This window comes from Dipodomys merriami, unplaced genomic scaffold (genome assembly GCF_024711535.1).
Source record: "Dipodomys merriami isolate MVZ:Mamm:240054 unplaced genomic scaffold, mDipMer1.0.p SCAF_408, whole genome shotgun sequence".
Taxonomy (NCBI): Eukaryota; Metazoa; Chordata; class Mammalia; order Rodentia; family Heteromyidae; genus Dipodomys; species Dipodomys merriami.
Window position 1 is genome coordinate 601,869 of NW_027205693.1, and position 27,740 is coordinate 629,608.

The 27,740-nt window shown below is 43.7% G+C and overlaps 1 protein-coding gene and 1 non-coding gene across 3 annotated transcripts in view; one reads left to right on the forward strand and one right to left on the reverse strand.

Moving 5' to 3' along the window:
- The window catches only part of LOC138806777 (low-density lipoprotein receptor-related protein 6), a 90,572-nt gene that overhangs the window by 17,942 nt on the left and 44,890 nt on the right, over positions 1–27,740 (forward strand). For both annotated transcript variants that reach the window (XM_069992130.1, XM_069992129.1), the window contains exons 3-9: positions 636–833; positions 6,634–6,830; positions 9,158–9,289; positions 12,818–13,214; positions 14,188–14,359; positions 24,679–24,895; positions 25,639–25,928. In XM_069992130.1, coding sequence (XP_069848231.1) covers positions 636–833; positions 6,634–6,830; positions 9,158–9,289; positions 12,818–13,214; positions 14,188–14,359; positions 24,679–24,895; positions 25,639–25,928 — 1,603 coding nt within the window. The remainder of the gene's footprint in view (positions 1–635; positions 834–6,633; positions 6,831–9,157; positions 9,290–12,817; positions 13,215–14,187; positions 14,360–24,678; positions 24,896–25,638; positions 25,929–27,740) is intronic.
- On the reverse strand, positions 24,355–24,427 carry Trnaa-ugc (transfer RNA alanine (anticodon UGC)). The gene has a single exon. It is a non-coding gene; the product is annotated as a tRNA-Ala (tRNA).

Genomic DNA, 27,740 nt, shown 5'->3' on the forward strand with positions numbered 1-27,740 from the left:
CTTAACTTCTCCACAGAGCAATGTTGAAAGTCTTCGTCTTTTGTAGTCTTACCCTCCCTCCAATCTTTCTCCTCACTGCAACCAGTCCCCTCCTCCCTGTGATCTGCCCTAAAACATGCCAGTCATTTCATCTCCAGCTTGCAAAAGTCTTCAAGTACCTTCATGTTGCTTTTAGAGCACTCCCTAACCCCAATTCCAATACCGCCTGTCGTGCTTTCCTGTGTATAAATCCCATCATTTTCCATCTTGATGTTCTTGAGAGAACATTCATTAGCTAATAATGATAATTAGAAAATATTTTGTTGGCCGGGCACTGGTGGCTCATGTCTGTAATCCTAGCTACTCAGGAGGCTGAGATTTGAGGATCACGGTTCAAAGCCAGCCCAGGCAGGAAAGTCCAGGAGACTCTTATCTGCAATAAACCACTAGAAAACTGAAAGTGGCGCTGTGGCTCAAGTGGTAGTAGAGTGCTCGCCTTGAGCTGAAGAGTGTAAGGACAGCGCCCAAGCCCAGAGTTCAAGCCCCATGATCCACAAAAAAAAAGAAAAAGAAAATGTTTTGTTGTTACCTGCATATGTCCTGGTGTTAATAGTTGGTCTTTTTTTTTTTATATGTATATATATAATGATTTTTAGGTTCATGTACTGGACAGACTGGGGAGAAGTGCCAAAGATAGAGCGTGCTGGAATGGATGGTTCAAGTCGTCTCATAATCATAAACACGGACATTTACTGGCCAAATGGACTGACTTTGGATTATGAGGAAAGAAAGCTTTATTGGGCAGATGCAAAACTTAATTTCATTCATAAATCAAACCTGGATGGAACAAATCGGTAAGATACTATATAGATATTTTTCAGAATTTAAGAAAACTGTATTGATTCGACAGGCTCATCGAAGTATAACACCTGATTTTATTAGTGTACCTTTTGTAGGAAGGGGATTTCATTGTGACATATTCACACATGTAAACAGTGTATGCTAATCAACCTCCATCCCTGCTTTATTTCATTCCTTTCTTCCTTGCGTGCCTGTCCTGAGGCTTGAATTCAGGGCCTGGGTGCTGTTTGAGCTGTTTCTTTTTTTGGGTCCGGTCATGGGGCCTGAACTCTGGGCTTGGGTGCTGTCCCTCAGCTCAAGGCTCAAGGCTAGCGCTTTACCACTTGAGCCACAGCGCCACTTCCGGCTTTTTTCTTATATGGTGCTGAGGAATGGAAGCCAGGGCCTCAGGCATGCAAGGCAAGCGCTCTACCACTGAGCCAACTTCCCAGCCCTTTTTTATTTATTTTTTATTGCCAGTGTTGGGGTTTGAACTCAGAGCCTAGGCTCTGTTCCTGAACCTCTCTGTGCTGAGGGAACCTCTCTGTGTTCAAAGCTAGCCCTCCACCACTTGAGCCCCAGCGTCACTTCCAGCTTTTTCCGTGTGATGTGGTGCTGAGGAATTGAACCCAGAGCTTCATGTGTGCTAGATGAGCACTCTACCACTGAGCCACATTCCCAGCTCTCCTTGAGGTGTTTTGCCCAAGGCTAGCGCTCTTACCACTTGAGCCACAGCTCCACTTCTGGCTTTTTTTTTTTTTTTGAGTGGCTAATTGGAGATAAGAATCTCAGGGATTTTCCTCCCTGGGCTAGCCTTGAACAGTGACCCTCAGATCTCAGCCTCCTGAGTAGTTGGGATTACAGGCGTGAGCGACCAGCTTCTGTCTTTTCTATTCCTTCTTAAAACAATTTCCATAGGTTTTGTTGTTCATTTCCAAACAGACAAAGAAACTACATCAGCTGTCTCATCCTTATTCTCCCTCCTTGCTCTTACTGGGCAGATACTCTACTGCTTGAGCCCTCTCCAGTCCTTTTTGATCTAGATATTTTTGATAGGGGGGGTTGGTTGTTTTATTTTTATTTTTATTTTTTTTGCTTTGGGGCTCTTTTTATGTGTATATGTTTGTTATTGTTTCCTGGTGATTTTACTCTTTCTCACAAAATGTGCTTTAGTAATTCCAGTAGTATTTTGTGTTTACTCAGTTCAGTCTTTCAGTTTTTGTGAGGGCTGCACCAGTGATATTGTTACCATTTGCTACAACCTTTTAGTATCAGCCTATTTGAGCCTGTGTCAGAAGTGGTCTCTCCCTTTCCTCCCCTGGCTTCCCTCTTCTCTCTTCTTCTTTCCCTTCCTCCATCTCCCTCTCTTGGGGGTACTTGGGGTTTGATCTCATGTTAGGCTGGCACTCTCCCACCCGAGCAGCTTCTCCAGCCCTGCTTTTTGCTGGTTATTTTGGAGATGGAGTCTGCTGAACTTTGCTGCCCAGACTTACTTGCACACTCAATCCCCTAGCTCTCAGCCTCCTGACTAGGTATCTATGATTATAGGTATGAACCGCTGGTGCCCTGCTCAAGTTGTCTCTTACAGACAGGTTAAAGCTCGATTTTTGCTTTGTTAAATTTTATTTGATTGGACTGTTTGTTCTAATGTTATCAATGGTAAGGTTGGGGTTCTAACTGGCATTTGACTTTTTTCTTGCTAAATCTGGTGTCATTTTGTTCCTCTGTCCTTTATTTTTGTATTTAGCCCCCTTTGTGTTGTTTTCTACTTGAATCATCTGAATTCCTTTTTTTTACCTCCTAAAAGTAAATTTTTGGATTTTTAGGTGATTATTTGTAGACGGCAATATGTATTTTGTTGCATTGCAATATTAACTTAATATTTTCCCCTAGAATAGTTCCATTTCCTTCTTTTCTGTGTTATTATTGTCCTGTGTATTACATTTCTGTTAAACCCATGTGGTGTTTTAATTGCTCTAGACAGTCTTAACGGATATTAACAGAAAATAACACATCCATAGAAGCTTTTGTGTCAAATTACATATTTTTTCTGGCATTTTTTCTCAGTGCTTGTGTTTTCGAAGAAGTCAGTGTGTGTGTGTGTGTGTGTGTGTGTGTGTGTGTGTGTGTGTGTGTGTGTGTGTGTGTGTGTGTGTGTGTGTGTGTGTGTGTGTGTGTGTGTGTGTGTGTGTCTGTTTTTTCTCAGTGCTTGTGTTTTCGAAGAAGTCAGTGTGTGTGTGTGTGTGTGTGTGTGTGTGTGTGTGTGTGTGTGTGTGTGTGTTCATGGGGCCTGAATTCTGGGCCTGGGCGCTGTCCCTCAGCTCTTCAGCTCAAGGCTAGCGCTCTACCACTTGAGCCACAGCTCCACTTCCGGCTTCTTTCTTTTTGCTTATGTGGTGCTGAGGAATCGAACCCAGAGCCTCAGGCATGCAAGGCAAGTGCCCCACCACTGAGCCACCTTCCCAACCCCATGCTGATTTTTTTCCATGTCTTTTCTGTTATTTTATTGTGTTTGGTGAGATACTTTCTTTGTACACCTTAGTTGTTGTTTTTTTTTTTTGAGTCCGGTCATGGGGCCTGAACTCTGGGCCTGGGTGCTGTCCCTCAGCTCTTCAGCTCAAGGCTAGTGCTCTACCACTTGAGCCACAGCGCCACTTCCGGCTTTTTTCTTTTTGCTTATGTGGTGCTGAGGAATCAAACCCAGGGCCTCATGTATGCTAGGCAAGCGCTCTACCACTGAGCCACCTTCCCAGTCCCTGTATACCTTAGTTTTGATGCTGACTTTTTAGTGGAGTTTCTGTGTTACTGTCTTCCTTTCCTCCTCTTTTTTTCTCACTGTGTATTCCAGGCTGGACTCAAACTTGTGATCCTTCTACCAAAACCTCCTGAGTGCTGGGATTAAAAGTGAGGCCTACACACCTGGCTTGATATGCTGTATCTGGAACTTGTAGGAAAAAGCAGAGTTCATCACATCATAATTTAGCTTAACAGAGCTCATGGCTCTGTTCAGAAAAGCAGCTGTACTTTTTTTTTTTTTTTTTTTTTTGGTCAGTTGTGGGGCCTGAACTCTGGGCCTGGGTGCTGTCCCCCAGCTCTTCAGCTGTAGACCAGCAGTCTACGACCTGAGCCTCAGCCCCACTTCCGGCTTTTTCTGCTTATGTGGTGCTGAGGAATCGAACTCAGGGCTTCATGCATGCAAGGCAAGCGCTCTACCACTGAGCCTCCTTCCCAGCCCGACAGCTGTACTTTCTTGGATTTTTCTGATTCTGTTTTCTTCTCTTCGTTTTTGTCCTACACATTGTCCCCATTGTTTCTTTTTTTGTTGGTCGTGGGGCTTGAACTCTGGGTCTGGGCGCTGTCCCTGAGCTCTTCAGTGGGCCACTGCACCATTTCCAGTCTTCTGGTGGTTCCTTGGAGATAAGAGTCTGTTGGACTTTCCTGCCTGGACTGGCTTTGAACCTTGATCTCAGATCTCAGCCTTCTGAGTAGCTAGGATTACAGGCGTAAGCCACCAGTGCCCGGCCCATTGTTTCTTTTGTATCTGTCACACTTACTTTTCCTTATTTTGAGGCTCTGTTTGGACGGGAGCCTGAGGGTGCTGGTTGACCCGTTGACCCGCTGGTGGTTGGGGAAGGACTCTGGTCTCTTCAGTGGTAGCACAGTCTCAGCAAACCTCCGAGGTGTTTACTGTCTTAGATCGCTTTGCTGCGTCTTTCAGTGTGGTCTGTCTTGTGTGTTCTTCGCTTCTTAGATTTACCACATACCCCATTGTTTTTCCTAATTTCTTCTGCTGAGCTGGTGATACCAGTCGGGCTTTCTTTTTTATCTGTTGGCAATTTTTATAGCTTCTAGTACCTTGGGTTTGTGCCTCTTCAAAAGCCTTGAATGTTGTTGAGGGGCTTTTAGTTCCCTCCCTCCCTGTCTCCCTCCCTGCACTCCCCCCCTCCGCCCCCCCCGCCCCTCCCCATCCTGGGGCTCAAACTCGAGGCTAAGGTCCTGTCCTTGAGATCCTTTTTACTCAAGGATAGTGCTCTACCACTTGAGCCACAGTACCACTGCCAGCTTTGCTCTACCACTTGAGCCACAGTACCACTGCCAGCTTTGCTCTACCACTTGAGCCACAGTACCACTGCCAGCTTTGCTCTACCACTTGAGCCACAGTACCACTGCCAGCTTTTTCTGTGATTAATTGGAGATAAGGAATTGCATGAACTTTGCTGCCATGCTGGCTTTGAACTGCTATATACTGAAATCTCAGTCTCCTGAGTAGATAGGATTACAGGCGTGAACCACTCGGCACCCAGCTGGGGTTTTTAGTTTCAATACCTAACTGTAACTGTGGAGATGTCCAAAAGCCTGAGCCACCACCTCTGATGTCATCTTTTTAGGTATTACAAGAATCTCACTGTGATGGGGAAATTCCCTTCCAAGGCTAGGTTCATGTGTCAGAATGCATGGCAGTAGTCACAGGGTGTGGTTATAGAATGATTTATTACACACACAGGTGGTCCTTCAGAGATGGGGCCGACTTGTTGGGAGGAGATCTAGAAACAGGAAGCAAGCAAGAGCATGTGTTTTGTAAAGGTCAGTTCAGCTGGTATAGAGTTTGGAAGAAGCACCTGCCGGGTCCATGAACCCTGCAGAGTTGGCCAGAGAGCCGTGTACTTAAGTCACACCGACAGTGGAGAGGTTTGTTAGTGAGTCAGAAGTTGCTAGCACTCAGAACATGACTGCTGTGGCAGACCACTAGAGCACTCGCCTTGTTTTCAGGAGATGTAGACAGGGGCCCCGGGAGTGACTTGGTTAGACCTGCTTGGTAGTCCACAGAGACATAAGGTAGAGATAACATATTCATTGTGGCTCAAGTGGTAGAATGCCAGCCTTGAGCAAAAGCTCAGGGACAGAGCCTCAAGACAAACGGAAGCCTCCTGAAGACAAACCCAGTCCTCCTTACCATGTGATTATCTAATTTTTCTTTAGTAGAGTATGTTCTCCCTGCCCTCTTTTTGGACTGAGCCACTGGAAAAGTTGAGTTTATGAAAATAGCAGAGCATTTATTTCCTTGGATAGTCTCAACTCAAAACATGATTTACTCACTTTTGCAGAACATTTGCTAGTTATAGTACTCCGTGACACAGTAAAGTCCTGTGCCTTGGATTCTTTACCTCTCCTTCTACATAGCATGAACTGTTTGGGAGAGATGCAGGTCTGCTTTGTCTCATGAATGTATTTTGCCAGTGGCAGGACTTTTGGCTGCCTGGATGTCATCTTAGATGATCATTGCTGGAATTGGTCCTGGTTCTTCTTGGCTTCTTGGCATGTTACGTCTTTTCAACCAGTTTCCAAGACCAGGAGAAGTGACTGAAGACACAGGCTCAGGGTCTGTGTTCTTCCACATCACCCAGGATGAACCTATTTAAGTCTTACTGCAACCCTGGCACTTTCCTGTTGGCTCACTTTCCTCCCGATGATAGAGCTACAGGAAAGGATAGGGGAGGTGAGGGCAGAGCCAGTATCTGGGCAGGGGCATTGAAGCAGTGCCAGTGCTCTGGCCTTCTCTCTCCTGTGACCTATAGAGAACTTGGGACCTGCTGCCAAGTTAGGGGCCATCCTGTAGGTCTGGGTTGGAGCTTTGAGACATCTTGAAAACATATTTGGACTTACCATGTGAATTGTTCTTCCTCTGTGTGTGTGACCTAAAGGTATGTCTTCCTCAGTATTTGTATTTACTAGTATGCCCTGTGGCCATTGTAAGCAATGACATGGTAGAAGAAAGTTGGAGGTAAGTTGTAAGTTTTCCTTTTCTGTTGACAGGCAGGCAGTGGTTAAAGGTTCCCTTCCACACCCTTTTGCCTTGACGTTATTTGAGGACACATTGTACTGGACTGACTGGAATACACACTCCATTTTGGCTTGCAACAAGAATACTGGCGAGGGTCTGCGTGAAATCCATTCTAACATCTTCTCTCCCATGGATATACATGCCTTCAGCCAGCAGAGGCAGCCAAAGGGTAAGCAATCCTGATTTCTACATTGCAAGGGGGAGCACTGTGGCAGTCTGAAATCTGGCTTTAGTGAGCTCAGCGGTAGAGGAAGAAGGGCATATCTGAAGAGTACGAGGGAATACAGGAAGAAAAGCACAGAAACAAGATTCAGGCCTGGCGCCAGTGGCTCATGCCTGTAATCCTAACTACTCAGGAGGCTGAGATCTGAGGATCGCAATTCAAAGCCAGCCTGGGCAGGAAAGTCCATGAGACTCTGATCTCTAATAAACCACCAGAAAACTGGAAGTGGAGCTGTGGCTCACATTTGAAAGAGTTCAGGGACAACGCCCAGACCCAGAGTTCAAGACCCACGACCAACCCCCCAAAAAAAGAAAATTCAGGTTCTTAACAGTACTCCATCCCTGTCCTTACACCAGACCTCATCCTCTGTCTGGGATATGGTTGGTAAAGGAACTCATTTGCTAGTCAGGGCCCAAAGATACACATTCAGGGGTCATTTCTACAGTTCTATAGTTCATTATATACACACAGTTCTTACTTGTACACTGCATGTGTGTGCTTAAGTAGACTTTTTCTTTTTTGGATGACAACTTGAATGTAACTTCCTAAGCTTGATGATTAAATATTGGCTTAAACATTTCTGTACATACCTCTCTCTCTCTCCTGTCTTCTGTCTTTTCCTCCCTTCTCCTCTCACCCCTCTTCCCTCCTCTCCACTTGTTCTTCTTTTCCCTCTTCTTCTTTTCCCCTCCCCCTACTTCTCTCTCCCCTTTTTTCCCCTCCTCCCCTTCCCCTCTTCCCCCATCCCTTCCCTTTCCCTTCCTCCTCCCCTCTTCCCACTCTCCCCTCTTCCTACTTCTCTCTCCCTTCTTTTTTTTCTCTCTCCCCCTTCCTCTCTGTCTCCCTCCCTCCCTCTTGCCCTCCTTCCCTCCTTCCCTTCCTCTTCTCCCTTTTCAGTTTTGCTTCTATTTTTGGTTACCCTTGACAATTGTCTGCTGACAATGATCTCTTATAAGGGAGGAATGAAGCAAAGTTTAAAAGGAATAGGAGAATGTTAAGTGTTTGGCACTTGTGTGTAAATAACTGTCTGGCTGTGTCTGAGCAGACTTCAGATTTATGTTTCAAAGCCCAAAGTGAAAAGTTTTGGAATCATGTGTTGCTTGGTATTAGTTCTTTCCATTTAGGGGGACATAATCAAATATTGGAGTCTGATGGTCACAAACTCATAAAAACATTTTAAAATTACTCTCTGGTACAAAAGGAAATGTTTACTCGTGAACTTCTTAACTCGCATGGTCAAACCTCAGGCAAAACTCTCTCCCACTCCCCTTTGAAAAAGGTACAGTTGATCCTTTGAGAGTTTGCGTGGATCTTTCTTTTCTCATGTTTCACGGTCTGCAGCTTCTGCTGAATTTTCTATATTATTATTTGAATACATCCATACCAGTTGTTTCCACAGATGTGCTAGTTTTCATGAGTGAATGAATGAGATAGGTCTCACTCTTGTAGTCCAGGTTGGCCTCAGACTTACTCTTTTGTCTCAATTTCACAGGTACCAGGATGCAGGTATGGGCCACCAGGCCTGACTTTGTTTAGTTTTTCCTCTTTTTTTTTTTTTTTTTTTTGCGGGGGTGGGGAAATCATCCTGGGGCTTGAACTCAAGGGCCTGGGCACTATCCTTGAGCTGTTTTTGTTTCTTTGCTCAAGGTTGGCGCTCTACTTCCTGAGTAACTAGAATTTCAGGTGTGAGCTGCTAGTGTCTAACTAGTTTCTTTCTTTTTCTTTTTGTCGGTTGTGGAGCTTGAACTTGGCTTGGGTGCTGTCCCTGTGCTCTTCAGCTCAAGGCCAGTGCACTACTGCTTGAGCCACAGCACTACTTCCTGTTTTCTAGTGGTTTATTAGAGATAAGAATCTCCTGGACCTTCTTGCCCGGGCTGGCTTTGAACCGAGATCCTCAGGTCTCAGCTTCCTGAGTAACTAGGATTATAGGTGTGAGCCACTGGTGCCCAGCTACTAGTTTCTTTTTTAACCCATTCTCCTCCCGCTTCCTAGGGGCTAATTTCCATTGTTTTAAAAATGGTTTTACTATTAACTTTAGCTTGTAAACTCTCAGGGCAAGGCTTTTGTGCTTTACTTCTTATTTTTTCCCTTTGGTAACAAGTAAATGCTCACTAATTCTGTTCCTTGTGGCAGGGTCGGTAGGTGGGTGACATTTGGTACTAATTTTGGTTTATCACAGTTGCCATGTTGTGGCTGTTAACCTTTGTGTATGTAGAGTGAGGAAAGGTTGTCCACTATCATTGGTAGTAATCAATGTGATTTATGTTTGACAGCTACAAATCCATGTGGAGTTGATAATGGTGGTTGTTCCCACTTGTGTTTGATGTCTCCACTCAAGCCTTTTTATCAGTGTGCTTGCCCAACCGGGGTCAGACTTCTGGAGAATGGGAAAACCTGCAAAGATGGTAAGCTGACGTCATCCAAGAAAAAAACAGTCTGCCATATTAGTTGAGGTTTTTTATGACTTATTTTTCTTCTCTGTAAAAGTATAAGCTCTATAGATCACAGTGCTTTGGGAAGTTAGTCAAGTTAGTCACTGCCAAATGATTATGGGGACTGGTGTGTCTTGTATCTCATGGCATCTTTCTTTCCTTTCTCCCTCTTCCTGGGACTTGAACTCAGGGCCTGGACACTATCCCTGACCTTTTGTATTCAGGGCTAATGCTCTACCACTTGAGCCACAGCTCCACTCTGACTCACACCTGTCATCCCAGTGACTCAGGAGGCTGAGATCTGAGGATCATGGTTCAAAGCCAGCCCTGTCAGGAAAGGCCATGAAACTATCTCCAATGAAGCACCAGAAAAACAGGAAGTGGCACTGTAGCTCAAGTGGTAGAACACCATCCTTGAGCTGAAGAGCTGAAGGGACAGCACCCAGGCCCAGAGTTCAAACTCCATAACTAAAAACAAAAAAGAACAACATGGAATAGATAGTGATTGAACAAGAGTTTGAGAGAGAGAGAGAGAGAGAGAGAGAGAGAGAGAGAGAGAGAGAGAGAGAGAGAGAGAGTGTGTGTGTGTGTGTGTGTGTGTGCGTGCGTGCGTGCGTGCGTGCGCGTGCATGAACTCAAGACCTAGGCAGTGTCTCTTAGCTTTTTCTGCTCAGCCTGGCGCTTTACCACTTGAGCCATAGCGCTACTTCTGTGATTATCTTTTCATTTTCTTTTATTTTTTTATGCCATTCTTGGCAGTAGAACTCAAGGCCTGGATGCTATCCCTGAACTTTTGTGCTCAAGGCTAATATTCTGCTTCTGAACTACAACTCCATACTTCAGCTTTCTTTGGATGGTAATTGGAGATAAGATTCTTACAGACTTTCTTCCTTGGGCTGTAATTGTACTCTTCAGATCTCAGCCTCTTGAGTAGCTAGGATTACAAGTGTGAGCACTGGTGCCTGGCTCTTTGTTTGCCTTTAATGCTAAGATAAGTGCTTTTTTGTGTGTGTGTGTGTGGGTCGATTGTGGGGTTTGAACTCTGGGCTTGGGTGCTGTCCCTGCACTCTTCAGCTCAAGGCGAGCACTCTACCGCTTGAGACACAGTGCCACTTCCGGTTTTCTAATGGTTTATTGGAGATAAGAGTCTCACACCTTTTCTGCCCAGGCTGGCTTTGAACTGTGATCCTCAGATCTCAGCCTCCTGAGTAGCTAGGATTACAGGTGTGAGCCACCGGCTCCCGGCTAAGATAAGTGCTTTCCAAAGGAAGAACAATTCCAGATTGGACTTTTTTTTTTTTTTTTGGGTTAGTCATAGGGCTTCAGTTCAGGGCCTGGGTGCTGTTCTTAAGCATTTTTCACTCAAGACTGGCGCTCTACCACGTTGAGCCACAGCTCCACTTCTGGTTTTCCAGTGGTTCATTAGAGAGAAGAGTATCACAGACTTTTCTGTCTCGGCTGGCTTTGAACTACAATCCTCTGACCCCAGGAGTCCAGGCATAAGCCCCCTGGCATCCAGATTGGACTCTTTAGAGTAGGTTCTTTTCCTGCTCGACAGCACAGGTTACTACTTCTGCTTCTTTTTAATTCCCCATGGGGAGAAGGTATTGGGAGAAGTAGCTGATTCGGACATTTCAGGGACTTCTTTTAGGAAGAGCACAATTCTCTTCTTTTCCCTCTTAATGAGAATTGCTCTCCATTCTTCCCGGCGGATCACTATGCCTTTTCCAGCAACCAGAAAAACCTGCTAAGGAAGCCATTCTGTGTAGCTGTGTCTTTTTTTTTTTTTTTTTTAATCGAAAAGCAGAAGGCTTTATTTCAGTGTGCCGGAGAGTTCCTGGCAGGGAGGTCAGGGAGTCAGAGACGGAGTCGAGTTCGTGTTCTGGATGTTCGTTATGGCTTGGCAGTGATAAATTACCTTATAGTCAAAGGTGAAGCTGGCTGACTCCTGTCAGATGGTTTCCATGGCAAACAATAATTTGGTTTCAGTTTAAACAAAAGGTTTTTGTCACATTGCTTTTTTGTTTAAAAATGTAGCCTGACTTTAAAACAGAAAATTTATTTTAGCAATAGAAGTTTGTTTTCTCTCAGGGCTGTGCAAATGTACAAGTTTAACCGGTTTTAAATCTCAGGTGTACATTTGGCAGGTGGTAGTCTTAAATCCCAGTCTCTGGACCACTGTGCTCAAGTGGACAGTTCTGAGTCCTCTCTGCCCAGCGTGGGCACTGCCCTGTCAGCATCATTCCTACCTGGGGCCTGCGTCTCATTTGGGGCTGCCTTCCTCCTGTCTCTGGTTCACTTTGCCTCAGTGTGAGAGTCAGATCAATGCTTGAAGTTTATATACCAGTGTTTTCTTTTGCACACATCTTTTTGGCTAGAAGGTTTATTTTCCCCCACGGTCCCTTGTCAATATACTTTTTTTTTTTTTTTTTTTTTTTTTGGCCCTGGGGCTTGAATTCTGGGCCTGGGTGCTATTCCTCAGCTCTTCAGCTTAAGGCTGGCACCCTATGACTTGAGCCACAGTGCTACTTCCAGCTTTTTCTGCTTATGTGGTGCTGAGGAATCAAACCCAGTGCATGCAAGGCAAGCACTCTACCACTGAGCCACCTTCCCACCCCCAGGTGAGCAGTTGTTTTGGATACCCTGCTCTTCCTCTTGAGCACTGTGGTCGGTTGACAGGCTCCCTCCCTCTGGTGGGGCTGTTGTTTTCTCTACAGTTGCCTTTATGCTCATGTCTATCCTGTACTGCTCAGAATGTAAGACAGCTTACTGAAGTGTAATTTATATACTGTAAAATTCTTTCTTGTCAGACATACGCTTAGTTATTTTCAATGTGTGCAGAGTTGTGCAACCATCACCATAAATCCAGTTTTTGTAGCATTCCCACTAACCACAAAGATTCTTGTCATAGATATTTTTTTTTTAGCCTTAAAAAATCCTTCTTGAGGAAAGACTCTATTCTCTACTTCCTTGCTCCTTTACTTAGCTATTTATTATAAAGTCATTGTTATACTGGGGGTTGAACAGAGTTTGAGAGTCTCAATGCTCTTGCTTAGCTTTTTTGTTCATGGTTGGTCCTCTGCCACTTCATCCACATCTCCTGGTTTTTGCTGGTTAGTTGGAGATGAGAGTTTTGTGGATTTGTCTGCTTGGGCTGGCTTTGAACCTTGATTTTCAGATCTCAGTTTCCTGAGTAGTTAGGCTTATAGGTGTGAACTACTTGTGTAAAACCATTATTGATTACCAACAGCTATATTAATCAGAAGCTATCTAATAAATCAAAGCAGAGAGTGGGTCACAACTGGATTGTCCAGTTATTCTAGAGCTTGACCTCCCAGGAGACCCTCCTGTTTTTGCAATATCACTGCATTTTCCACTTTGAGGAGAATGGCATCTCATTTCTTTCATTTTTAAATCCTCAAGCAGTTCTTCATTGATACAGAGCAGCTACATTTTGCTCACACCCTCAAATGATTTCTTTTTCATTTTTCCTTACTGTAGGTGCTACCGAACTATTGCTTTTAGCCCGGAGGACGGACTTGAGACGTATCTCTCTGGACACCCCAGACTTTACAGACATTGTCCTTCAGTTAGAGGATATCCGCCATGCCATCGCCATTGATTACGACCCTGCGGAAGGCTATGTCTACTGGACCGACGACGAAGTGAGGGCCATACGCCGCTCCTTCATAGATGGCTCCGGCAGTCAGTTTGTGGTCACCGCTCAGATAGCCCACCCTGATGGCATTGCTGTCGACTGGGTGGCACGAAACCTGTACTGGACGGACACTGGCACAGACCGGATAGAGGTGACAAGACTCAATGGGACCATGAGGAAGATCTTGATTTCAGAGGATTTAGAGGAACCCCGGGCCATTGTTTTAGATCCCATGGTTGGGTAAGAAGTTCTGCTGACTGTAACTGTTGTCTGGTGTTTCTGATTTCCATAGGCCCTTGGGAACAGCACTCCATGGTAGGAAGTACAGGAACTTTATACTGCCTTATTGGAAGCAGCTCTTAAATGAGACTACAGTGATTAAATAAAATCCTAGGTTAAGGATTTGGTCCTATGGTCTTTTGCCTTGAATATTTTTTTCTTTCTAAATTAAGTCCATATCTTGACTGCATTCTTTTTTTTTTTTTTTTTTTTTTTAATATTGACTACATTCTGACTATCAGAATTGTTAAAAAAAATGTTTTCAGAACTCCTCCCCTTGGCTCTAATTTAGTTTCATCCATTTCAGTACTTGTAGGGGAGATTATATCTAGTTCCCCAAGTCTTGAATACTGCTTTATTCCTTCCTTAGCATTCTTTGTATGTGTGGCCATGCCACCCTGACTGCAGGCTGGGAAGGAAGCAGTAGTTTTCCTCAGACTCCCAGTGTTACTGTTGGTGTGAGATTTCTCTTGAGGACGAGCAGAGTGGCCAGTATGGTATCTCAACGCATATATACCCAGTGCACAGAAACCTCAGGGCCACAAGAATCACAGCACTGCAGGAAGAATTAATTACCTGTTTGGAGAATCTGGTTTGTTTTTTGAAAATCCCTACCAGTATAGCGATGACACACCATCAAGAAAAATGTTAAAATTATGGGAAAAAGTATAAAATACTGAGAGAAAAAAGATAGAAGTAAAAGTGGAATCTCATTACTGGGAGCCATTTTCAAAGCCAGTTACAGAAAACACTGATCTGAAAGTTTCAACAGACTCAGGTACTGCTCCAAGAATGTATTTGACATAGTTTGATTGTGTAGATGCTTCTGGTTTTTAGCATTCTGTTCTGTAGCAGTGGCTAATGACAGGAAATGTCATGTGTGGATGGAGCTCACATTGTCTACTCTTAGCTCACTCTCTGTATACTTCCATAGGTACATGTATTGGACTGACTGGGGAGAAATCCCGAAAATTGAGCGAGCAGCTCTGGATGGTTCTGACAGAGTAGTATTGGTTAATACTTCTCTTGGTTGGCCCAACGGTTTAGCCTTGGATTATGATGAAGGCACAATATACTGGGGAGATGCCAAAACAGACAAAATTGAGGTTTGTTCCTTGCTTTTCATGTTAAAACCAATTTTACAATGGTTTCTGAGTTGATAGTAATTTAGGGCAGATATTCTTACCTTAACAGTGTTTTAGAGAAATATTATTCAACATTCATACTTGTGGAGATAAATGGGCTTCCTCCCACCTAACTAGGATTTCTGACTTACATTACATGGGAAGCTAACGTTGTTTCTGGTCTTAAGAACTTACAAGAGTGATTTTCCTCATTTTGGGTAAAGCTACTGCCAGAACCTCCTAGAGGAAGTTTCTAGGAGGATGTTGGTGGGCCATATATTAAATATTAATGGATACTACAGACAAGTTGCTCTACCATGTATCACAGGCTGGTTTTGAACTCTCAATTCTGTCTGAGCCCCCCTCAAAGCTGGGATTACAGACATGAGCCACCGCACTCAGCTGCAATTTTTAAATTTTTATTTTGTGCCATATAGTAGTTTGTAGAAGATATTTGCCAAGTGATAGAATTAAATTTGTGCAATCAAATAGAATTATAGTGAAAATAGTGGTAAGTATTTTATCACAGTGCTTTGGAAATGGAACATACTGTTGATATTGAGTGTGAAGTTTTAAATTCACAACTTTGAAGTAGGCTGTACTAGAGGTTTTATAGCTCACATCATACTGAATTATGATCTTATTTTTCCTCTGGGGGTTTCAAGAGCCCTCATGTAAGGAGTGGCTTTGAATAGCTCTTCAGAGAACCTTTGCACATACCTAATGCGTAGAAAATTTGGACTGTAGAGCTGTTATTTGAGAAAGGTAATTCTGAGGAGTGCCAGGGACTTTTGAGGGAACCATGAATTGAGCGCTCTTCCCTCCAGAGTGGAAACTTGGAATCGAAGTAGCCCGTTAGTATTCCACGAGGCCCACATACTGAAAATGGCCCCTCTGTCTTGCAGCTGGTTTCCATTACCAGCACATTTTGCCCTGTGACATTTCCTCCTGTTTTTGTTTTACCCAGATCCCCTCCTCTACACTTAGTCCAGGTTAGTGTTTGAATCTTGAACAGCAGGGGGTAGTGCTAACGAGACAGTGGTGTGATTCACTTCCAGACTGGCTGTTCAGTTGGGTGTGCCCAAGTACGACCCCCCACCTAATCCACACATACACACGCGCATACATGCACACACTCATGCACACACGCATGCAGTGCCTCGAGGAAGGCAGAGCCCTGGTGTCCTGGAAGACTGAGGAGTGGTGAGCCGCATCAGAAAGAAAGCTACGGTTGACTAGTTTGAAGACAAAGGCCTTGTTTCTTGCTGGGAGTTTTTCACTTCTGGAATTCATTCAGAATCACAAATAATTCAGGAGGGGTTCAGATAAAGGAATGACAATTTATGGAGTGACAGAGTTAAGTTATAAAGACAAAAGACATACTTGATTACATAATGTTTATTAACAGAGTTGCTTGTCTTGAGTACAGTACACTTGAGAATTAGTATCTGTTCTGGCTGCTTTCTTCTGTCACCTTGTATGTCCTCGTATGTACAGTGAGGTCATGGCTCCCTTGCCCGGTCTTTCCTTCTTCTCCAAGGTGCCTATTTGAGGCTGAGACCCAGGGCCTCACCTGTGGGGCTGCATTCTCACGTAAGCTTGCCTTGCAGATCCATCTCTCTTCCTCCAGGTTTCTGCACTTAACTGTTGTTCTTTGTCCTCTTTTGGCAGCTTGTTTGCTGTTAGTGGTAAAATTAGTTTCAGCAAGCTACACAAAGATGGCTTTATTCTTTCTACTGGAGATTCTGGAGAACCTTTTACAAGTTGTGGTTCAATGGTTTTGTCGTTTTCACAAATAGTCTAGAAAACTGGGCAACTCGTACTTTTGTTTATCTGTGCAGGGATCTTCCCCTACTCCTTCCCTTTTCCTCTCTGTTTCTTTCCTGGGCTGTGATGCCCAGGCTCACTTCAACCTCCTGGACTCATGCGATCCCCTTGCCTCAGCCTCTTGAGGCTCCTGTGTGTGCCATCACACCAGTCTGGCACATTTGAGGAGGAAACCGTTAGCTCTCTCCACTAAGACTAGAAGTCATTATAGAAACTGTATTTACCACACCATCATTTTTTCTCAGTTTACTTGATAGTAGCTGATAATACTGAACTTGAAAACCTTGGGAAAGATAGGTTATCTCTTCCCCAGAGGCTTTTGGGCGAGTCTCCTGTTGTGTAGTGTGTAGCTGATGATCCCAGGCACTGATCTGATCTGAGACGAGCTCCCTGAGACGAGCTCTCTTCTAGTCCCTTCTCTTGAGAAAGCCTCCCGGCTTTGTCATGCCTAGGAACGAAGCAGCTCCATCTAAGAGTCTGTCAGGTCCTGGCTGTGATCCCTTCCTTGTCTTTTGGAGGACCTGAGACTTCATTCAGGATCAGGCTGCACCTGTTGAAGTTGCATTTGTTGTGGTAGGGCGTGGCAGCACGAGGGAGAGCTCAGACCTCAGTGTGCTTGTTCACTGGGGGCCTGTCTTAGGCCCTCCTTCCTGCTGCTCTTCACTCTTTCCAGTAGTCATGTGGCCAGGGAGAAGGAATGGGGAACCCCTGGTTTCTAGATCTGACGTGTTTTTAATGGAATTATAGAACAAACACATTTCCCTCTGATTTATCTCAACCTCTGGAAATTGGAATGGGACATCGGTCATTGCTGTGATACCATACTAAAGGACTACCACAGTGGCTGCTGCTTCAGTAACAACGTGTGTGTGTGGTGGGGGGGGGGGGGCTGTGCCTGCTTCCTCTGCTTGTCAGCTGATAGCGGCCACTTGCCTGTAGGTGGTGTTTAAAAGGTACTTGCTGGTACCTGTCAGGTTTCTTATTACGCTGGAATGATTTCATCCCTTTATGAACGGACTTTCTGGTTCACCCGTCTGCACTGTGTTCCCACACCTCCTGACTTCTGCCGTGTTCTTCTAGGGCTTCCTGTATTAGCGGAGAAAGAGCTATTGGTTTGCTTGGTTGGCTGGTGTTCTGCTATTTGACTTCCAGTTCTTTGCTGATTATTTTTGGAGATGGACTCTTTTGGACTTTTCTGTCCAGGCTGGTTTTGAACCTCTGTTCCTGGATCTGATCTCAGGCTCCTAAGTAGTTAAGATTACAGTACAGGTGCAAGCCACTGGCACCTGGCTTTGTGCTTTTTGTTTTTTTAATCCTTCTTTTGCTGGTCCTGGGACTTGAACTCAGGGCTTGGGTACTGCCCCTAAGCTTTTGTTCTCAAGGCTAACATTCTACCACTTGAACTGAAGCACCATTTCCAACTTTTTAATGGGTAATTGTAGATAAAAGTCGCACAGACTTTCCTGCTTGGGCTGGCTTTTCTCAGTTTTGACCTCCCCAGTAGCTAGGCTTGTAGGCATGAGCCATGGCACCCGGCCCTGGCTTTGTTTTTGAGAAGCCTTGAATGTGGAAGGTAGCTCAGGCTGGCCTCTCTCTGGCCTCTGCCTTGCAAGTGGTAGGATTATATGAGGATGTCACCTTGCTTGGTTAGCTTGTGTTTTCTTTTCTTTTCTTTTTTTTTTTTTTTTGGTTGGTCGTGGAGCCTGAACTCTGGGTCTGGGCGCCTTCTGGCCTTTTCTGCTTATGTGGTGCTGAGGAATCGAATCCAGGGCCTCATGCATGCAAGGCAAGCGCTCTACCCCTGAGCCATCTTTCCAGTCCCAGCTTGTGTTTTCTTGAGGGTACCTTTCCACTTTTTAACTGAATAAAAAAAATTAAGCTTTGTATTGAAATAATGACAGTATCATATCTAAATTTTCCTCACAGTTCATTCTTCAATTATTCTTTTTTTACCTAAGCTTCTCTTCTGAGGTTCTGATGACAGTGTGACAATACCTGGTAGTTAATAGGTTTAAAAAAGAGAGATTTTTCTTGTCTAAGAGTATCTGGATTTGTTTGAAATCTTAGTATGAATTTCCTTACTTTAGAGGATACAATAGCTATATGTGGTTTTGTCAATTCTAATTATTTCTGGCATAACTTTTTTGGGCAGCAGAAATGGAGACTATTAACATGTTTAGTAGCCAAGGAATTTTGAATAAAGAGGGTATTATTGTCTAGGATGTGTGCTGAAAACTTGGCATTTGGTGAATGTTCTGTTTTATATTCTAAGCCTGAAATTGCAGGGCTATGTTTTCCTCTGATGACAACTTTTTTTTTTTTTTTTTTTACCAACACCCTACCTAATAAGGAATTCCCCCCCCCCCAAGGATTATTTATTTTTAAAGGAATTTCTTTGCTTGGCATCTTTAACCTGTATATTGTGAAAGTCTGTCAAAACTCATAAGGGCCTATTTGTGATGTTTTTTTCCTGCTGTTGGTTTCTAAGATTAATCCTGTGTTAAGAAATTGTAATAATATAATTACCTATTGTTGAGATAAAACTCTCATGCTTATATGGCAAGTATCAGCAGGTACTTCCTTTTGAATCTTTGCCAGTTTATGTAATATTTAGTGTTCCTTTAGACTGATACTTTTTGTCTGAGAAACCTTCAAGAATGGTTTCTGCTGCTGTACCATGCTCTACGCATACATTTTCCCTACACCTTCATGAGACTTGATCATGGAAGAATGACCAGTAAACTCCATCCAGTAGGTCCTCAGCTGAACAGACAGCACCTGGATTTTGAATCTCTGTCCACTGAGTTGTACCTGCGGTTTTGTCCTTCTGTATCCTTTTTACATCACCTCATGATAATGAATTTGCAAAATCTGCTCATTGATTGTGAGTGCCCACTGATGAAGTCCTAGCACCATTACCTGACAGAGTTGCCATAACCCATAGCCACCCATGCCACTGTCATCCAGTCATGTGCTGTTGTCTCCTTATCTGCCTGCCTCGCTCCGTTTCTGGAGTCTGTAATAAGAGAGGCTTACTTGATGATAGGTGTACTGACGCTATCCTGAATTGCCACAACAACCCCTAGAGCCATACCAAACAAGGGCTTCCTCCCAGTAAGGCGCCAGCGTAGTTTTACCTATAGAATTAGCATAATCTGATGCAAGTTGGTACTTAGAAAGCACATGAGTGACCAAGTTTGAACTTGCCCTTGGACTTTTTTTTTTTTTTTTAATATTTTGGTGCTGAGGTTTGAACTCAGGGCCTTGTGCTTGCTTGGCTTGCTCATGGCTGGTCCTGTAATACTTGAGCCATACCTCCCTCCTGCTTTTCTCTTGGACTTCCTGCCTGGGCTAACTTTGAACTGCAGTCCTCTGATCTCAGCTTCCCCAGTAGCTAGAATTATAGATATAAATATAAAACCACCTAATGTGTGTGTAGATAGTTCTAGTTCAATCAGATTATTCCAATTCATACATTCCTTTGGGGTTTTATATTCCTGCAGGACAAGAGCTTTGGTTTTCATGTCCTGCCTTTTTTAATGGTACTAGAGATTGAACACAGGCAAGTTCAAGGCACTTTTCCACTTGAGCCACATTGCTGGCCTGCTTTTCTTTAGTGTTCCCCCTTGCCCATAGTGTCTTGCTATATCACTTCTTACATATCTCCAGTGAGGAAGTACTGGCTCCTCACCGATCTGTCTGACCAGTTGCTCAGGACGTTCACCTCTTCCAGGGGTTCTTTTCCTTGCGGTCGTTTCCTTGTTGCAGTGTTTTGAGCCTGGCTTGCAGAGCCTCTTAGGTTGGTCTCAGTGTCCTTTTCACATGCATTGTTGAGCATTGTAGTAAAAACTATCTAGTGGGGCTGGGAAGGTGGCTCAGTGGTAGAGTGCTTGCCTTGCACACATGAGGTCCTGGGTTCCTCAGTGCCGCATAAGCAGAAAAAGCTGAAAGTGGTGCTGTGGCTCAAGTAGAGCGCTAGCCTTGTGCTGAGGAGCTGAGGGACAGCAACCAGACCCAGAGTTCAGGCCCCACGACTGACAAAACAACAACAACAACAAAAACTAGTGCAAACGATGTCATCTTGCTATTTCTAAGTGTGCAGCGTAGTCGTGTGACTGTGGGCACAGTTTTGTGTAGCAGGTCTCTTGTCAGATCTCTGCCACTTTATTGGGGTACATGACTGAAACTAGCCTTTAAATAACTGCTTTCCTTTTCTTTTCCTCTCCCTCCAGCTTCTGCCAACTGTCATTCTAGTAATCTGTCTGGTACTGGGATAGAATGTGATGTGGTCAATTTGTTGCTTGTCGTGGGGTATTTTCTTTTCATAAAATTCAAGTAGAATAGTATTCCATTGTGTATACATTCACTACATTTTGTGTAATCTATTCATCTGTTGCTGTCTCGTTGGCTTTTGTGAACTATGCAACCACAAATGAGCAAATATCTCTTCAGGATCTGGTTTTCGATTCCTTTGGATATATACTAGAAGGGGGACTGCCCGGACATGGAGCAATTCTATTTTTAAACCTTTGAGTACCTCTGTCATTGTAAAAGCACTTTGTGGAACAGTGGTGTATTCCAACCAAAGAGCTTTGGTTCTTTTTAATGAGGAATATTTTAAAAATCTAGTCTGGGGCATCCGGTGTCCTCATCAACATGGGAGTAATCTTCCTTTTGATACTTACATGTGAGCGTTAAATTTTTCCTACTTGGATTACAAACAGAATTTCTTGTAGGCATGCTTGAAAAATGAGGGGCACTGTTTGCTTGTTGGCTTAATATTTTCTCTTGTGGGGCTCTCAGAAGTGTCTCGTGGAGCATATGATAATTGTTACTCAGTGTTGATCATAATGAGGCCTTTATCTGGAAGTCAGGGCTTTATTGTATTCCTCAGGCTTCCTGAGAAATTTGGGTTTTAGAAAGACTTGGTTTGGGGAGTGACTCTTGCTCAGCTTTATTTGTCTGCAAATGAGGATGATTGTAAAAGTCTATGCTAAGCAGAGCTCCTTGGGAAAATATTATAAAATTACTTAGTGTAAATATACTTTTGTGCTCTTTTTTTGTTTGTTTGTTTTTTTGTCAGTCGTGGGGCGGCTTGGGCACTTTCCCTGTACTCTTCAGCTCAAGGCAAGTGCTCTACCGCTTGAGCCACAGTGACACTTTTCTTTTCTTTTTTTTATGTCGGTCGTGGGGCTTGAACTCTGGGCCTGGGCACTGTCCCTCAGCTCTTCAGCTCAAGGCTAACGCTCTATTTTGTGTTCTTCTTCTTTTTTCTTTTTATTGTGAAAATACCGTACAGAAGGGTTACAATTACATGGGCAAGATAATGAGTACATTTCTTATCAAACATTGTTGCCTCCTCCTTTGTTTCCCCTTCCCTTCCCTTCCCATCACCCATCCCCCCCACCCCACCCCCCTTTTGTGTTCTTTTCATGTTGAAAACTTCTTGGGTACTTGGACCTACTTGTCTGGAGCTAGGTTACAAAGCTGTTAATCTAACACTACACCTCCAGAGCAGGGAGACCTTCCTGCCTGCCTCCCCTCTGCGTGCTCGGCATTGCTTGTTGCTTCCATGGGCTTTAGCAGGATTGAAATGCTGTTTGCCCAGATAAATGTTTGTATGCTTGAACCTCAGGGTCTAAGTGCTGTCCCCGAGCTTTTGTGTTCAAGGCTAATACTGTTCCACTTGAGCCACAATTCTACTTCCAACTTTTTTTGGTGGTTCATTGGAGGTAAGTGTCTCATGGACTTTGCTGCCTGGGCTGGCTTTGAACCGTGATCCTCAGATCTTAGCCTCCTCTGTAGCTAGGGTTGCAAGTGTAAACCACTGACACCCAGCTTGGGTTTTATTTATCTTTTGGCCTTTCTTTCCTTTAATTTTTCTCTCTGAAAATAATACTCAGCTGATCTGTGTAGCATTGTGTACATACATAAACTTAAAGCCCATTCCAAAAGCTGTACTTAGGGCTGATAATGGAGCTCAGTAGAGTGTGCTTGTCTAGTTGAGCAAGGCCCTGACTCCCTCCGTGGTCACACACACACACACGCACACACACATACACACTCACACACACTCACACACACACACTCACACACACACACACACGCAAAAGACTTTCATGTTCACCAGGCTTCTTGGGTTTTATTATTATTATTATTATTTTTTTTTTTTGTCGGTCGTGGGGCTTGAACTCTGGGCCTGGGCGCTGTCCCTTAGCTCTTCAGCTCAAGGCGAGCACTCTACCACTTGAGCTACAGCGCCACTTCCGGTTTTCTGGTGGTTTTATTGGAGATAGGAGTCTCACGGTCTCTCCTGCCCGGGCTGGCTTTGAACCGTGATCCTCAGATCTCAGCCTCCTGAGTAGCTAGGATTACAGGCGTGAGCCACCAGCGCCCTGCGGGTTTTATTATTTTTTTATTTTATTTTATTTTTTTGCCGGTCATGGGGCCTAAACTCTGGGCCTGGGCACTGTCCCTCAGCTCTTCAGCTCAAGGCTAGGACTCTACCCTTTGAGCCATAGCGCCACTTCCGGCTTTTTCTGTTTATGTGGTGCTGAGGAATTGAACCCAGGGCCTCATGCATGCAAGGCAAGCACTCTACCATTGAGCTACCTTCCCAGCCCCTCCTTGGGTTTTATTTTTGTTGTTCTATTAAGATGGGGTCTTGCTGTGGTGCCTCAGCTCGCCTCATTCTTTTCAGTTCAGGTGACTTTCCTGCCTCAGCCGCACTTACTCTGTTTTTAAAAATACCATTTTTATGCACACACATAAATGTGCACATGCATACTTATAGCCATCTAGCTAGCTAGCTATAGCTAGGATTATAGGCTTGAGCCACTAGCACATGGCTTTTGGTGAAGGTTTAAATGCACCTTCTGGAATAGTGTAGCACTGCTACCCCAGCTCACTTCATGATTGGTGCTGGGATGTCTGTTGTCATCTGTTCCTTGAACGTGTCTTGTCAAGTGAAGTTGCATAGCAGCCATTTGGGTAGTAGACTGGCTGCATTCCAAGGTTTCATGGGTAATCCTGTCTTGACATTTAATGAGCTGATGAAACTGCTGTAATGTCTGTAGAAAGTATGCCATCACCTGGCCCTCATGCAGAGAGGGTGCTCCTCGCCTGTGTCTATTTCTCTCTGTAGCCCACATGCTCAGTGTGGTTTACAGTATCTGGTAATGCTTCCGAATAATAAACCAAGGCCACAATGTGGTTAGGACAGCTGAAACCGCTGGAGACTCTAGTTCAGATCTTGAGTGAGATTTTAGAAATGACAGAAGCTTAATTTCAGTTTAATTAAACCACTCTGAGGTAATACAGTGAGGCACTCTTAAGAGTTGCCAGATGTAATTAACATGTCGGTTTAGCTTTTAAAGCACAAGGGCAATATTTGGAATTGCCTGTATTTTTTTTTTCACTTGTTCTAGATTCAGAATGTACCGACAAGCTTTTGCTGTGTTTTATTTTAAACATAAGGAGTTTTATAAAGCTAGTAACCTGTCCAAAATAGTTGCTTATTGAACTTAAGATGATAACATCAAAGAATTGATTTATTGAGCAGTCTTTTCTTTTCTCTCCTCCTTTCTCTCTTTTTATCATTTGAGAGAGTTTCACTGTATATCTCAGGCTGGCCTAGAACTTGCTATGTAGACACAACTTGCTTTGAGCTCAAGATTTCCAACCACCATCTTCTGAGTGCTGGGATTACAGGTGTGCACCACCATGCCTGGCTTTGAGATCGTGTTTATCTGATAGTTTTTTGATAATGGTGGCTGCTTTAATCAAAATAAAAAAAAAATAAAAAGACTGCTAAGTGGAAAAGGTTCTTTAAAAAAAATCCAGTGGTTTTTGAGTTGAGTGTTTGTAGGAAAATGTTTCCTTATGTATAAGAAGGCAGAAATAAAACTCTCAGGATAAAATGAAATAGGTTGAAAAACAAGATATATGGTAAAGTTTTTAATATATTACAGTTTGAAAATAAGTTTGCAAACTTAAGGTGAAGATATTTTGAATTTTTTTGTTTTGTTTTTATGTCCAGTTGTGGGGCCTGAACTCTGGGCCTGGGCACTGTCCCTCAATTCTTCAGCTCAAGGCTAGCGCTCTACCACTTGAGCCACAGCTCCACTTCCGGCTTTTTTTCTTTTTGCTTATGTGGTGGCTGGGGAATCGAACCCAGGGCCTCATGCATGCAAGGCAAGCACTCTACCACTGAGCCACCATCCCAGCCCGATATTTTGAATTTTGACATAGTCAATTAATAGATTTACCAGGAACATTAGAGTTGAATCATAAGAGATCAGAGGAGAAGATGAAAAGTATAAGCTTATGTTGGATATTTGAGATTATTCTCAGTAAATAATCATGTTGTAATTTTCTGAAAGTGATAGGAAAACCTAAGATGACTGGGATTTGTTTTTAAATACATTTGGAGGCTAAGTACTTACTGTTTTCCTTCTTCAAATCTACACTTGAAGGTTATGAACACTGATGGCACTGGAAGACGAGTACTGGTGGAAGACAAAATTCCTCACATATTTGGGTTTACTTTGCTGGGCGACTATGTTTACTGGACTGACTGGCAGAGGCGTAGCATCGAAAGAGTGCACAAGCGGAGTGCAGAGCGGGAGACCATCATAGATCAGTTGCCTGACTTAATGGGGCTAAAGGCCACAAGCGTTCATCGGATCATTGGTAAGTCATTCCAAAACCTCTTCAAAATGGAACCTGAAAAGAGGCAAAGAGTAGTTTGTAAAGCACCAGTGAAATTGTTGATGTTTGAAGCAGTATAGAAATGTTTACTCTTTCCCTCCCTCCTTCCCTCCTTCCCTTCCTCCCTCCCTCCCTCCCTTCCTCCCTCCCTCCCTTAGTAGTGGGGACCTAGGTGCTGTCCTTGATCGTTTTTTGCTCAAGGCTAGTGTTCTACCACTTGAGCCACAATTTTACTTTCGGCTTTTTGGTGGGTTCATTGAAAATAAGAGTCTCATGGACTTTTTTGCCTGGGCTGGCTTTGAACCAAGATCTCGAGATCTCAGCTGCTAAGGGGTGTGAGCCACCAGGGTCTGCCTTTTAATTCTTTGATTGTTCTGTTTGAACAATTTGCGTTGTTACATACACAAACACAGGCCTTGCCACCCCTCATCCTGTTGGATGAGTGATACATCTTATTGTAAAGCTTCTTATGGGAATAAAGGAAAGTATTTTGCCATCCTTCCACTTCCTATGGATCTTGGTATTTGGTTAGAATTGAAACTCGATTAGAGCAAGATGAGTCCTTGTGAACCAAATGTGTGCTGATTTTTTTAAATTTCTTGATTTAATTTTTGTTACCTTTACTTGTACAAAGGGGTTTTGTTCAAGTGTGCATTGACTTAAAATTGGACTGTGTTGTGTCAGTGAACCTGTTCTGTGTGTTTCACAACAAATGTATCTTTTAGGTTCCAACCCTTGTGCTGAGGAAAACGGAGGGTGCAGCCATCTTTGTCTCTATAGACCTCAGGGACTTCGCTGTGCCTGCCCCATTGGTTTTGAACTCATCAGTGACATGAAGACCTGCATTGTCCCAGAGGCTTTTCTTTTGTTTTCGAGGAGAGCAGATATCAGACGAATTTCTTTGGAAACAAACAATAACAATGTGGCCATTCCACTCACTGGTGTCAAGGAAGCCTCTGCTTTGGATTTTGATGTGACAGACAATCGGATTTATTGGACTGATATATCACTCAAGGTAAGTAAGGGAATTTTGGAGTAATGACCTTAGGAACTAAAAGGGAGAGCTTCCGTGTGTGTGTGTGTGTGTGTGTGTGTGTGTGTGTGTGTGTGTGTGTGTGTGTGTGTGTGTGTGTGTGTGTGTGTGTGTGTGTGTGTGTGTGTGTGTGTGTGTGTGTGTGTGTGTGTGTGTGTGCGTGTGTGTGTGTGTGCGTGTGTGTGTGCGCGCGTGCGTGCGCGCGCACACATGCCTGTGCCAACTGTAGGGCTTGAACTCAGAGCCTTATGTACTTACTTGGCTTTTTCACTTAGAGCTGGCACTTTACCACTTGAGCCACACCTCCAGTTCTGGCTTTTTGCTGGTTAATTGGAGATAAGAATTTTATAGACTTGAGAACAACGAAGGAGGGGGTAGCAAGAAATGTACTCATTACCTTACTCATGTAACTGTTACCCCTCTGTACAATATCTTCACAATAAAAATAAAGCCAGGCACTGGTGGCTCACACCTGTAATCCTCCTAGGCAGGAGGCTGAGATCTGAGGATCACGGTTTCAGAGTCAGCCCACGCTGGCTTTCAGCGTGGGCTGGCTTTGAAACCACTCAGAAAACTGGAAGTGGTGCTTTGGTTCAAGTGGTAGAGCGCGTGCTTTGAGCTGAAGAGCTGAGGGACAGTGTTCAGGCCTAGAGTTCAAGCCCCATGACCGACAAAAATAAAAAATTTAAAAATTAAATAAAATAAAAAGAATCTCATAGACTTTCCTGCCTGGGCTGGCTTTGAACCTTGGTCCTCAGATCTCAGCTTGAGCCACCAATGCTGGGCTAAGGGAGAACTTCTTGAACTAGTGTGTTTTGTGTGTGTGTGTGTGTGTGCGCGTGTGTGTGTGCGTATACACGCGTGCATGCACATGCACAGTTTGATTCTGGGGTTTGAACTCTGTCTTTTGTTTTTCACTTTTGGTTTTTGTGGTGCTTAATTGGCGGTAAGAGTCTCATAGACTTTCCTCTCTGGGCTGGCTTCAAACTGTGATCCTCAGATCTCAGACTCCTGAGTAGCTAGGTTTACAGGCATGAGCCACCAGCGTCCAACTTTAGCTATGTTTTTATCAGGTAAATGTCTTAAAGATACTTGACTCCTGATTATTTAAAACACAAATTAGAAGCCTGAGGTAAAAACTGCAAATTATGGGTGAAAGCATCCCTTTGTTGTTTTCCTCTCTCTAGAATACATGTTGAGGTATGTATGGGGATACAGGGATGAAACTCCTTGGGCCTGGCAGCTGTATTCAGGACCTGTCACTTTCAAGAGTTCTGCCACTCCAGCCATGCCCCAGCGATCTTGCTTTTAGTTTGTTGTTTTGATGTGTCTCACACTCCAGCCTAGCCTGTTCTCAGATATCCTCTCACTTCTACCCCTGGTGAAAGTGGGCTCAGGTGTGACCTTTTTATTTTTATTTTTATTTTTATTTTTTTCATTCAAGAGAATAACATTTTTATTTTATTTTATTTTTATTGTAAAGATACTATACAGAGGGTTACAGTTACATGAGTGAGGTAATGAGTACACTTCCTCTTGAACATTGTTACCCCCTCCATTGTTTTCCCCCTACCATCCGCTCCCTCCCTCCCTTCCCCGAGGTTCTTTTTTTTTTTTTTGATTGTGATTAAGTGATTACATAATTTCCGGAAATTCACAGTATTGTGGAATAATGATGCTCATTTAAAGTCACAAGTTCATTCTAACTTTCCTGGAGCAAATTGTCTATCACAGTCTGTAATATATAATGGTGCTCACATGTTATATACCATATATGTGATCAGCAGCATGGGG